This window comes from Oryctolagus cuniculus, chromosome 3, assembly GCF_051225735.1.
Source record: "Oryctolagus cuniculus isolate XC-2025 breed Fujian yellow rabbit chromosome 3, ASM5122573v1, whole genome shotgun sequence".
NCBI classification, from domain to species: domain Eukaryota; kingdom Metazoa; phylum Chordata; class Mammalia; order Lagomorpha; family Leporidae; genus Oryctolagus; species Oryctolagus cuniculus.
The window spans coordinates 39,717,658-39,731,564 of NC_142869.1; the positions used below are offsets into that span (position 1 = coordinate 39,717,658).

General features: G+C 42.1%; 1 protein-coding gene across 16 annotated transcripts in view; it reads right to left on the minus strand.

Annotated features, from left to right (window-relative positions):
- SPATS2L (spermatogenesis associated serine rich 2 like) overlaps window positions 1–13,907 on the minus strand; it is a 174,807-nt gene that overhangs the window by 76,546 nt on the left and 84,354 nt on the right. For all 16 annotated transcript variants that reach the window (XM_070070428.2, XM_008258940.5, XM_070070427.2 and 13 more), the window contains one exon: window positions 10,657–10,717. In XM_070070428.2, the coding sequence (XP_069926529.1) occupies window positions 10,657–10,695 (39 nt within the window). In that variant the 5' untranslated portion in view covers window positions 10,696–10,717. The remainder of the gene's footprint in view (window positions 1–10,656; window positions 10,718–13,907) is intronic.

Below are 13,907 nucleotides of genomic sequence, written 5' to 3' on the forward strand. Positions count from 1 at the left end.
CCAACCGTGAGCTTAAACTCTGGCTGCAAGCTGGAAAATCCAGGAAGTTTTTAAAACACACCTGCACCGGGGCCCCATCCCGGACAATCCAATCTGGGACTTGGTATTCTCTCTTGTGTGTTTGTGTGTGCAGTTTTCCCATTGATTCGAAGGTCTGTCCAGAACTGACAACCATGACTGAGTGGAAACACAGGTGGCGAAGGGATAGCAAGTGAGGAACAGCAGAGAAGGTGGTGTCAGACGGACCTCTTTTGAGGTGCTCACCTGCAACTAATCTACCTGAGTGTACTGCCTACTTACCCTCATCGCTTCATCACTTCAGAATGCCCAATTCCAAAAATGCCAGTTCTAGTTCAGAACAGTCTGCCTTTCAGTGCAGCAAAAGGGACTATTTCCTCTCCTTCAGAGGGCATTCCAGCTACCGTGTTGTTTAACAAGCAGCCAAAACGTTGCAGCTTGGAACAAAGTCAATCTATTATTGTTCACTGTCTCTGTGCATCAGTGAAGCCTGGTAAAGTCTGGCTGCGTGGGTTGTCTTAGAGACACTCCTGCAGGGAGACAAGCGCTGGTGCAGCCTGGGGCTGCCTGGGTCCCTCTCTCTCTACCTTCACGGGGTCTCAAGACTTCTACAGGTGGTCTCCTTTGATAGGTTGTCTGTGCTTCCTCACATCCGGTGGCATTAGAAACAGTCACACTGTTCACACGGTACTTCAAGTAGCCCAACTAGTGAGGGAGCAGCAGAAGCCCTCGATGGTCCTTGACTAGCTCCGAAGCCAACCCAGTTTTAAGGGGAGGAGGTCGGCTTAGGTTCCACCTTTTAATAGGGGAGATACCATTGTTGTTATTGTTGGAGAAAACAACCTCCTGAAAGGGTTAAAGATAATTAAGAGCAAAAACCCAGATTTCTTTCATTTACTTCTGTATGTATACTTTTCCAACTTGCTGAATATGTGAAAAAAATCAAAGTAATTCAACAGCTACTCTAATTTTCAATGAAAATTGACATTTATGTCAGATACAATATCTTTAATTACTAAAAGTAAACCTGATGACTTGTAGAATAAGAGGAACTCAAATGGACTGTCTTCCTATCTAAAGAAATAGTAAAATTAAAATTAAGTATATCTTAAATCTTTTAATTTAGTTCATGCTCAGCTGTTCACATCAGAATGCTGATCTTTAGCCTATCATTTATATCATATAATATATGTAACTATCATTTGTAAATATCATCTATATATAATTACAAAATGGTTGCTATTGGTAGCAGTCCCTCCAATCTACATTGAGACAAGGAGTTAGCTTAATATGCATTTCATTTCACCCAGGTAGCTATCATGTATTCTGTGTATACTTGCACATTTTCTATAACTGTGTTTCATGATTCCTCATATTTTTCCACAACTACCCACTTAGGTCTGCACTGTGAGGCCCAGAATCCACTGGAAGCCTGTTTTCAGGCAGATGCTTATACCCACACAGTCTTCGGACTTAGGTAAATATTCTGTCTGGCTACTATCTCTGATGAATTCCATATATGGATTGATTACTGTGAATGAAAAAAGCAATGTTATTTCATAAGGCTTTCTTTGTATTTTAATCAAGATGGAAAAGTAAGACAGTTTAAATTTATCTTCTACCTCTAGCTTAAAATATTCAGTCAAATCTTTCCTTGTTTTCTTTGGAATATAAGGCCTCAACTTGGGGGAGGAGATAGAAATTACGACATCTACTTTTCCTGTTGTTTTTTTTTTTTTTTTGTAACTTTTGCTCATTCATGGAAATTTTCACATAAGGAGTACCATAAAGGTGTAACTATTACCCTTTAAGCAACACCAGAGTAAAAAAATTAATTATCCTTTAGTCAATATCAAAATGAGGAATTTAAGCTATTCTTTAAATTATATTAAGCTTGGATATTTCTTCACAGTGGTGCAAAGAAAGTAGACCATCTAAATACCAGGGAAACTAGAAACACATTTCCTCTTTGAAGGGAATTTATTTGTTCATCCACATGCCATTTTGTATGTTAATGGGTCTGATCAATTTAAAAAGGCACACTGGTTTAAATTTCAAAGTAACCATCTGAATGACCAAATCTTGTTTTCCTACTGATTTTATATGTTTGTTTGCTTTTCCCTTTTACTACCTTTAGAGGAAAAGGAAATAAACAAAAAACAGCATTGAAAGTTGTGTTTGGACAACGAAAATTACAACTTAGGACAATAAAAATGAAAACAAAACCCACTAACAATCATATGCTGAGAGATGAATGGATAAAGAACAGGTATATACAAGCGATGGAATACTATTCAGCTTTAGGAAAACAGAAAATCCTGCAACAGGCAACAACGTTGACAGCATGGATGAACTTCGAGGGCTATGCTAAGTGAAGGAGGCCTGTCACAGGATAAATACTGCAGGATTCACTTACATACAGTACCTAAGATAATCAAACTTGTAAAACCAGAGAGTAGAATGGGGCTTCCTGAGCCTCAGAAGAGGAAAGTAGAAAGTTGCTATGTGATGGGTATAGCGTTTCATTTATACCAGAGGAGCAGGTTCCAGAAGGATGGTGCCTCTAGTTAACAATACTGCATTGTGCACTTAAAAAATTGTTATCACAATAAAAAAGAATGGAAAACATTAAGTCATGTAATTTTATGGACAATTATTTTCAAAGATTGAGAAGTAGAGTTCCGGAGGTCCCAAGCCAGCAGGGCATCAGCAACACCATGCCGCAGAGATGATTTAATTAAAGTCTTTCGTTTTATCAGCAACTGAAGCACAGAGGTTATGTACTACATCCAACAGAGGCAGCTACTCTGCCTGGGACTACCGCTAACACCATGTTCTCTGATGGTGGCACAGTGTCCTTCTTGGTCTTTCACTCTTCCTATGAGGTGGGAAAGACCATGCACTGGTCCGTGTTAGAGGAGATCAGCCACATGTATTATCTCATCTGGTAGCTGACAACAACCGAAAGCTAGAAAGTTGGCAAAACGTACCAAAGGACACGCAGCTCTTCAGAAGAATGTCCCTTTGTTAATGTAGACGTGCTTAGGAGCAGAGGATACCTTTAACAGAAAATACGATCACTAAGTCATTGCTTACCCTAGAAGTTGAGAGGACGCCTTCCCAATGACAGTGTGGCTGCGCTTCCTAAGGGAAGGGAAATCCTGGCGCTTGCATTTCACTTTGCTGGTTACTTGAAGAACAGTGGTTCTCCAACTTTCATTTGTTCTTTTCATGGAACATAAGACATGTCATGATTTTCTCCTTTGACTGAATTCCGAAATAGCCATTTCAATTTCCTTTCTAAATCTATGATTCTGTTACCCTCTTGAGTGTCACAGGGGCTATGGAACCCGCTGGGGGAAGCAGCTGACGGACAGCTGACTGAGAGCCCATATGCACCCCTCTGGGTACTGAGGTGCATTTGTGCCTCAGCCGGATCCCCCAGGATGCTCCTGGTCAGCAATGGAGGTGCTGGGGTACAGATGTGGGCAAAGTTGGCCTGGACACTTCCAATCAGCCTGCCAAAACTTTCTGAGCACTGCACTGCAAGTCTGAGACTCCTACTTGATTTTCCTTTTTTCTCTCCTTTCAAAGATGGCAGACCTGCAGGAAAGCCTGAAGCTCTCGTGCTTCTTTCCCTTTATCTTTAAAAGTGCCCTACTGCACCCTTTCTGATCACAGCTCAACCTGGCATCTGCTTCTTGGAGGATTCCAACACAAATACAAATGTGTGTGTGTGCATATATATATATATATATTCGAATTATCCTTATCTTTTCACTAGTGACATGTTAGTACTTGTCTGAACCCAAGGAGACATGTCCTGACACCTTCTCCCTTAACCTACAGCTTGAGAATTATTATGTCAGAATCTTGGTTAACTTATTTAACTAAGTATTGGTTAATCAGAAATATTTTAGGATGATACCACCATACAGGACACATTAAGTACACAAATAAAATTTCTGCTTATAAGGAGCTTCTAGTCACACAGTCGAGAAATGACTTAGACAGAAAGAGTGGTTTTAATAGTAACATAATCAGTATATTTTTAAAGTGCTGAATCTATCATCTCTCTGAACCAGATTTTCAGTGTGCAAGGTCAACAAAGAAGAAAGTATCATTGCAGCCTTGTCATTTTTTTATCTGCAAAAATTGGATAATTTAATACGAAGGATCATTGTGAGAAATAACTAGAATGTTGGCGAAGGACCTATAAATTCCAAGGGATTGCCACCAGGGGTTATTTTTTCCTGCCGCCGAAAGATTTCCTTTTTGACATGCTCTTACATTCTTTAGCATTAACCATCTATCTTCTCCACGCCTCTCAGTCCCAGTGCAAAAGGGGCCACAGTGAAAGGCTAGAAGGAGGGTGAGGGGAGGGGAAGCAGAACAGAAGCTCTGTGAATTCCAATCATGCAGCTTGGAAAAAGCAACACGATGCTAATCCTGCAATAGTAAATTTCTTCTTATCCCCTGAAACTGATGCTGACATTTCCATTTATTCATTCAGTTCCTTTAGACTCCTTGTCAAATCTCTTCTAGTTGCCAAGCAACAATAACAGCTATTCTGTCCATAAGCATTAGGCAATAACTATTGTCAATGTTTCTCCTTTCTTTGAAAGGGAAACTTAATGACCCTTTCCTATGAGAAAATGATGACAAGAACTTGTCTGTGGCGAAATCTGAAAGCTGTGTGGTTTGTGTTCTTGCTATTTGAATCCTCGGGTTGCAGTAAATGAACTTAAAACATTCCTGTACAATTGTAAAATTAAAAACTTCACCAAAGCTTGCGTGGTTTGGCCTTTTGAAGCTGTTGCATATCATTAAAACTTGTCCCAAATCCCATGAAATGAGTTCTTTATTAAATGGAGTTAATCTTTTAAAGATGCATGATGAGGGGTTTCTTCCACACTCTCTCTGATCCTGCTGAAGTCTCTCTAATCAAATGTCTGGGTCTTGCTGACCACATACCACCTCACATAGAGACCTGAATCCAATGCCAATACTTTTGGTGAACCTAGCCCAAGATAGTTACAGGAAACCAACAATAAACGAGAGTGTATGTATTATGAAGTAATAAAGCCCCCTTGGTGTGCCCTATAGGACACAGAGACACACACTCTTTCCATGTCAGTCGTCTGCAGACATGTCGACAATGTCGCCTCTCTGTACCCATGTGGACAAGACAGTCTTCTTCTCTCTTCCTCCTCCTTCCTTTTAATGACTTTATATGATTATTGTTTATAACCCAATTTACCTCTATCACTTGCACAGCCCTGAAAGCTATTCGCGGTAAGTGGCGCGACTCAGCAACAAGACTACACACAGAGCTTTTTCCCATTTCCATATCATCATCTCATCTACTCTCAATTATTTTTTGTGGAGCTCAGCAATAGCTATAAAAGTTTGAGAAAGTCAAGTCCGCTTTTATGTTCTTTGGTTCATTTGGGCTTTTCATTTTTTTCTTCTCATCTTGGTTGTATGGTTATTTGTATTTCAAGTTCCAAACAAAAATGTTCACTAGAATCTCTTTGCCACTTTTGAAATAAAAAAAAAAAAAAAAAAAAACACCAAACAGATGAATTCACCCAGATCCTTTATGGTTTACATTGTTGGGAGCCATAATGTAGTTCCCCACTTTTTGGTGACTTTCAGAAGTACGTTTCATTATCACATCCAATTTACAGATTAGGAAACTGAGACCCAGAAAAGTTAAGTGACTTGCTTCAAGGCTGTTCAGCTGGCAACTGGGGACCTAATACTCTGCCTTCTATTTCCAAACGCTATACTCTTTCTATCACCTGACTGGAGATCATTTCCCCAGGGGAAATTTGTCATTGGGATTATTTATTAGTCTGTAACTGGACACTGAGCCAATGCTAGCACCATTTTACAAATAAAGATTCCCTTTAGTTTCCATTGCCAAATTTTATTGAATTATATTCTTTTTAAACTGATTTATAATAATGTATGAAAAAAATCTGATGAAAAATTGTCTTTCTATATCTGTTCTATTAAGACTTACTTATTCAGTTGAAAGTTACATTTAAAAATTTGTAAATCAATTTAGCTTGGTACTCGATGTTTCACTCAAGAAATAATCTAATAATTTCATAGAATTAACTCATCAATGAGATTCTAATGTTGAATTTCTTAAAAATACATTATTTAGAAAAGAGTTGTCAAAAGTTAGTCTCTAAATACAAGATCTCTAATTAGCATAAAGATCCTGTTCTGGTGTCTCTCCTTGACAAAATGAAATTTGGGGATTTTTCTTCCATTTATTTATTTATTTTGGTGCAGCAGGATGTGACTGGTTACAAACCAAGAACATCATCTGTTATTGTGAAATTTACCTGTGACTCCCCAGCACAGTCTCCTAAAGATACTACCTTCCTGCAGAACCAGCGGCAAGGTTTCTCTTTTGAGCCACAATTTAAAAGATGCTTTAATAGCAAAGTGAGTACTAAAATGGGATGACATTTCCATTAACCTACATTCCATTTTTTAAGAAGCCTTAAGATTTTGCAAAATACAGTGAATGGGAAATGGAGTCTCTAAAGAACTTAATTATTCAAGCGGGCACGTTCATTCATTCACTGTTGGTTCGTTTATCTAACTAGGAGGGGTCAGCTACGTTCCAAACCCAAGAACAGTAAGATCCATCCCGGTCCCGAAGGAACACACAGTCTCACACAGAGAGACAGAGCGACAGCTAACAACTGCACAGCATGGAGTAACAGTGGAGTGGGCAGAGAATCCCACTGAAGCTCCAGACAGCACAGAGGAAGGTAAATCCTTAGGTGGGGTAGGGAGACAGGAAAGGGCGAGGAGTGAAAAGGGTTCCTAGAAGGAAGGTAAGTGAGAGTCAGGTCCCCGAGGAAGACGTCTCAGGCAGAGGAAACGGGCCTTCTCGCAAGCACAGAGACAGCCACATTCAAGGTCAAGGTGGCTGGACTGAGGACGGCGTATGGAGAGATGGCAGGAAACACCAGTGAGAAGGCACCGAGAACTGCCAGAGAGCAGCACACGTGTGCCATGCCGAGGAACTTCACCTGCGACGTCCACCACATTTCCAGTGTAAGTCCTTATAGTTATCATCCAACAACAAAGATATTTTGAAATAAAGCAGTCATAGACAGTGTCAATTATAACATCCAGTTATTTTTAATATTAAACCTTAAGTTATTAGCTCCCCCTTTGGATTAAACACTGCATGAGGACAGAAGTATTTCCTCTCCAAAGCACCTACTCCCATTCAATTAATCCAACTGTGGATCCTCTAAAGATAACCGATGAGTTCATTTCATTGTCAGACTTTCATTATTCAATTCCCCCAGTGCCTGACTAGATGTTGTATCAAAAATACTACACGGATCTGTTCTCTGATGTTGAGAAGCTTGTAATTTAAGATGTAACAGTTGTTATTATTCTTAATTTTCAGAACTGAAATGTCATTGCTCTGTGTGACAGATTGAGAAACAAACTAATCATAAAAAGGCCATAAGAGCTAATATCTAAAGGAAGTAAGTGCACGAAAATAAATCAATGTAAAATTATAAATGCTCAGAATTTTCAGTTGTTCACTATGATTTATGTTGTTGAGTTGAGAATCGTATTAACCTTTCAACACGGGAAGACGGAATTTGCTAACTGAGTTAGAGGAGCTCTACTTTCATTGTCATGCAGATTGATAATATTTACAACCTAACAGCACCCTCTTTCAAAATACTGCCAACATTTTGATAAGTCTCTGAAGTGCAATGGGAAAACACCATTTCCTGCTACTCTTCACATGGGTATCTGACAGTACTCAGGACAAGCGGGACGAATGTGGAGCCTAAAACAATGTGTGGCGACGTCACGCTGACCCTTTGTGGTCTGCATGTCCATTTCCCCTCATGGCTCGATGCCACCTCTGTTTTAAATAAGAAAGTCTATTGCTGACTGCTGAGCCTGCAGCACTGGTCTGCCCAGCAGGCATGCTTTACACAGGGATCAATTACTGTGAGCCTGATTCTTGAAAATGCCTCTCCTTCCCAGAGCCCAACTTCAGGAGCTGTTCAATTCCCCTATCAGCAGACATTTGGAACAAGGCCAATCTTCCCAAACCGGGAAACACTTCTCGCTTGAGTATTTGACTGTGAGTCCCCATGAACGCAGAACCAAGCCTTCTGCTGTTGGCTACTCAATGGTCAATAAGCAATACAGTTTATATCATGGGATACAATAGATCAAAATATTTTTGCATCAATGTTTAAGATAACACATCAGATGCCAAAGAAATTGCATGCTTGTGGAAGCCTTTGACTGTGTGCCCAGAGACTTGGAGTAACGGCTTGTTCTTCTGGGCCCTGAGGGCATGCTGGTGGAAACCCTGAGAAGCAGGAATGTGTGGACAGGGCACAGGCTGTAGAACCAGACACGGCTGAGTTTGAATCTTTGCTTCCCCACATTCCCTGAGAATCTGACTGCGACCAAGTCTTGACCTCAGGCCTCAGGGTCCTCATGAAACAGGAAAGTTATTTAATAATGCAGATTTATAAAACATGCAGCCCAGTCACTGATGAAGCCAGGAGATCTTCTGAAAACATGTCAGACCACATCACACTCCTGCATGCTCACTTTTGCCTTTGGAATAGAGGCCGACACGGTGTATACCTTTCAGTACTAGGACCCCTTTGGCAGCGCGGGGAAGCCTCTGAACAGTGTGCTACAATTCATGAGATAAGGCGCACATGGTTACAAGGAAAATGACTCATACGGAAATGCATTAAAAGAGGACTGGAAACCCCAGCTTATGAGATGGTATTGTTAAAAGATAATGCGAGTTGGCCACAAGCGCTCTGAAGCCCCTGTGTCCGTGCTTCTCCGGTGGGAAGGCACGCGGTGGCCGGTTCTGTCCCTACGGTAAGTGAGAAGCAGCGATGACGCAGCATCACTTCTGGAGACCTGTGACCAATGCATGTGGTGTGAAGAGCGCTGCGACTCCAGTTGTGCAGTCACGGGTATGGCTGCAGCTACTATGGATGTTTTTTCCTTTGCCCACGTTCATGAAGAAAGAGATCTACATTTCATTTAGATGGTAATGAGGAAATTGTCTGAAATGACTCTGTGCGTTTATTTGTCTTGCGTTTATTCTCTGCTTCCCTGCCCTGAGTGTGAGCTCGGTGGTGGCAGGAACCCCATCTACGCGTTTTGCACCATTTCCCTGGCATCTACAACAGGTCATCTTTGCTATACGAAAGAAAAATAATGAAGCACTCCGCAAACGTTACTTGTCTCATTCTTCACTCGGTTAGGGACGAAAGGCAAACCCCCACCCTCAGCCGGCTGCCCAGCTGGGTCACCGGAGCCTGGGGTGGGGGGTGGCCTGAGCTGGCTGGCCTGGGTTCATGTTCCACTTGGACAACCACGAGCCAACCACTTCTAGGGCCTCTGTACCTTCCTACAGTTCCAGAGAGTGGATTGGGCAGACTTCTCTCCATGCTCTCTGATTTGCGACTGCTGAGAGCTAACAGTACAAGGTAACACATGCGGTGAGAGAGGGATGCTGGCCCAGAAGTAGCCCTTCTAAGGAAGGGCTCTGAAGTAGAATCAGTTTCCAAGAAATGGTGGGGGGAAGGGAGAGCTTCACAGTCAGGAACTCTCTGTGTTAAAGGAAACTTGTGGGGAGCAACTCGGACTAGACTAAGTTACTGGAATTAAGACTTATTCTATGCATCTGCTTTCCCACAATATGGCGCTGAGAAGGGAAACAGCTTCTACACAGCTGCCTCCAGTTCAACCAATAAACTGTAGGACCTGCTCCTGATTGGAGGAGAGCAGCGTACTCGGCGTGTGGGTAGCAGAGTTGGGATTGGTGGAAGAGGACTATAAAGGAGGAGAGAGACAACATGCACCAGGAACATCTAAAGGGAACATCTATCTGAAGGAACACCTGAGGAACATCTGAGCAGCCCCCGAGAGAGCCGGCCGGCGGTGTGCCGCTCCCCCGTGGAAGTGGGGAAAGTGGCTAGGGGGAACCGCCCTTCCACGGAGGTGGAAGGTTCGGTAGCCAACCCGGGAAGAACCAGCAGCAAACCCGGGAAGGGCCGAGCAGACAAAAGAACAGCGCAGGGTCCTATGTCGTTCCTCCACGAAGAGGGGGAGCGACAGAAACTCTCAAGGCTACCCAGTGTGACTACCAGGAGACACGCGAGACATCGGCTGGATTTCTCCACCGGGCCATCTCTGAAGAGGTAACATAATGCCCTAGCTCTCAGCTGCAACCCAGCAGGTGCTCGCTGGAATGGTGGAGTGCACTGCCCGAGTGCACAGCCCACTCTGCTGTTCACTAGATATGTGACCTCCGATGAATCACACTCCTGTTCCTCAATTTCCACCTCTATAAAATGGAAATAACTTCATGGGATTACGGTCAACAGGAAATGAGAAAATCTATGTAATGCATTTAATATGCATTCAGAACACACCATGTGTGATTCCTTCTGCTAAACAGCTCATTAGTGTGGCAGACTTACTATGTCTGCCCCAAACCACTGTTCCCTTCTTTCATGACAACTGAGTTTTTACCAGCTAGAGACTACATCACCCAGTTTGGAGTTTGTGAGCCAATGTGGAGCTTTATCCTACCTTTTCCTTGACGTTCACGTGAGTATTGACTTCAGCCATCTTGCTTCTAGGGGAGTAAGCCCTATAAAGAATGAAACAAGATTAAAGTTTTAAAATTGATTTCTCAATGTGTTATTTTTATGCTCTCTTCCAACATAGTAAGCAATTTTATTCAGTCACCATCATAAATACCATTTTAGAATGTAAAAATACTTCCAGGCTAAGCATTTGACTTACATATGTTCTAAAAGCATCTTATGATAACTCCAGAAGACAATGTAAAATCTTTTATTCATACTGTATTGACATGAAAACTGACAAAGATGGATAGGAACGCACTCAAGCTGTGTTTCTGGTTATGGAAAAGAAAGTTGGTCAAACACAACGAGCAGAGGGAAACCATTCCTATGTTAACAAGCACTGTCATCACAATCCGCAGTGTCCCAAAGCTTTTGCCAGTCCCCAGGCAATCTAATAAACACTGTCTCCTGCACGCACAGTTATACCAGAAAGAAACAGCAGAAATGGTTCCAGGTTTAAATATAAGAAACATTTTTTTTCTGTTTTCCTTTCCATCTGAAATGCTCTCACTTCAAAGGTCTTTGTATGGCTATTTCTTTCCTGTCATCTCTATTTCAGCTCCAGACTCGCCTTCTCCCAGAAGGCTTTCCTGACCATCCTGTCTAAAGTCACCACCTCCCCTGCCTCACTCTCCATCAAGTATGTAAAAAGTTTTAAGCTTGCTTTTTGCTTGCCAATACATCAGGGAGAACCTTCACCATAATCTTCAATGGCCATAAATTCATGCTTTCCAGTTTCAAATGGGCCTGCCCAGCTGCTGTGCTCCTTCTGTTCCCCAAACTCCTTGGGTTTTCTGCCTTTTCTTTGTGGAGTGCTCCTTTCTGAGCAGATCTGTATTCCCAACATCAAGCTGTGATGTTTTCTTTTCCTTCATCTGGTCCGAATCTTTCACCATTATTACAGAAGACAGATCTCAAGTCTTTAACAGCTCCAGTCTTTTTGGAAAGGAGAATAAATGACTTAAGTGCATGAACAGATTGTCTCAGAAATTAGCAGCTAGTTGGGCCACAATAACACTGTATGCTTCCTGTTTGCGCGGTGAAAGCTTTGTGTCAGTCAAGAACCACTGCAATATTTTCTTCTGTTCTTTCTGACCTTTGTTATAAGGGGTATCCTCATCCTCAGAGTTCAAAAATCCTCTGATTTCTAACCCTCTGTTTTTATTTACACCCAAGTCTTCAATAAAGCATAAATACAAGATGTCTTCAAAAAGCTCATGGATAACACTGCATGGCCTTCAATTATTTTGCATACCAAAAGGAAAGTATCTTTTAATTCTGGTCTCCATGAACATTTTGAAGCACCCTTGTACAGACCCTTTTTGCTAGCTCTGGGACAGAACCTTGGCAATGTGCAATGCTAAGTCCATTACCACTCAAATTATCCTCAAATAGAAATCCACACAGGTGATCAAATGTTAGAAAGAGCAAGATTCTACGTGTAGAAGTTTCCAGAGTATACAGCCGCTCACACATGCATCTGGGCATGCAGGCTCACAGAATGCACCCTTTGTGCCCTTTCCCGCAAGCTCTCCTGCAGAAGGCCTCAGTTGGAAACTCCTCCCACTACTTCCAAATGGTAAATTCTGTATCCTCTGGCCCAGCACACGGGAGAAAGTAAATACTATTAGCTGGCAAAGAATACCTGCATTTTATTCCACCAACTCCTGTCCCTAAAAGTTAGTAACCAACGACAAGGCTATTTTCTGATGAACTCTTGGCAGTGAACAGAGATGGTGTGCAAGGTACCAGAATAAATAATCAGATGGTTTTTGTTTACAAGTCATGTAGCAAAAAGTGAAACGTTCAGTCAGTTATCACCACGCCTGCACGCTGTTTGAAGACTTCTAGCAGGATGGCTGATTTTTTTTATTAAATGAAAGCTTTGACTTCATATAAACATACATGTATGCTGTACATACATGCATACAGAGATTTTCAGTGTATGATAGTGTGTATGTTGCAGGGGGATGGGAAGAGGGACAGGCAGACCTGCATAAGTATGCAAAACTGAACTGAACTGACAGCTGGACTTAGGACCATATTTGTCAGGACACATCTGTGGGCCACGATGCCTTCCATTTGACTAGGTCAGTCAATTCCTGGACATGCTTAATGTTGCCCTTTCTAGACGTCTTAAGTCTCACAGGTCAAGTTTTTGTTTTGTTTTGCATATGGGCTTTGACGTCTAGCATTTGGACATGCAGCATTTTCTAAAGCTATAATCCACGGGGAATTCAGGGAGGAATTTTATTGAGGACAGAACATTTCTGAACTCTGAGGAAGTGGGAGCACTGGACAGTTAGCACTGAGGAAGTCGGAGCACTATTCATCAGCCAAAGTGCAAGCGCGCACGCACATGCGCGCGTGCGCACGCACACACACACACACACACACCCCTCCTTAGCAATTCCCCTTCTTTTTGATCTCAAAGTCTAACTCAAGAAGACATTTTTTTTTTTTAAATTTATCTTGTTTATTTGAAAGAGTTACAGAGAGAGTTAGAGACAGAGAGAAAGAGGTCTTCATCTGCTAGCTCACTCTCTAAAGGCTGCAACGGCTGGAGCTGAGCCTATCTGAAGCCAGGAGCCAGGAACTTCTTCTGGGTCTCCCATGAGCATGCAGGGGCCCAAACACTTGGGCCATACTTTATGGCTTTCCCAGGCTCATTAGCAGGGAGCTAGATTGGAAGTGGAGCAGCTGGAACTTGAACTGGTGCCCATATAGGATGCTGGCACTGCAGGCCGGGGCTTTAACCTCCTGCACCACAGCGCCAGCCCCAAGAAGACACTTTTCCCATGCTGATGTCCATAAGATTAATCACAGTGTTATTTCTTTTTATGGAAGGAAAATGTTGGCAATGAAGGTAGAATGGGGGCTACTGCAGGTTTCTCAGATGGGAAGATAAAATTAGTAAGGAGACGTGCTTTGTCCATTTTACTCTATTTTCCACAAGAAAAGCTGTCTTCACAGGTTCCACCTTCCAGGTAGATTCTAATGCTTTCTTCCCATCATGGCTTTCTGAGGCCTGGAGTACAAGAGAGGAACTGGGAACCTGGGCAAGCCTCCAGTTACGGGAATTAGTTAAAAGGTCTTAATACAAACAGATCATAAATGCGGTTGCCTTAAAGAATTATAAGTTTAAGTGGCTAGATATCCTTATTCTACCAATAATGACCACTGCTAGGGAAA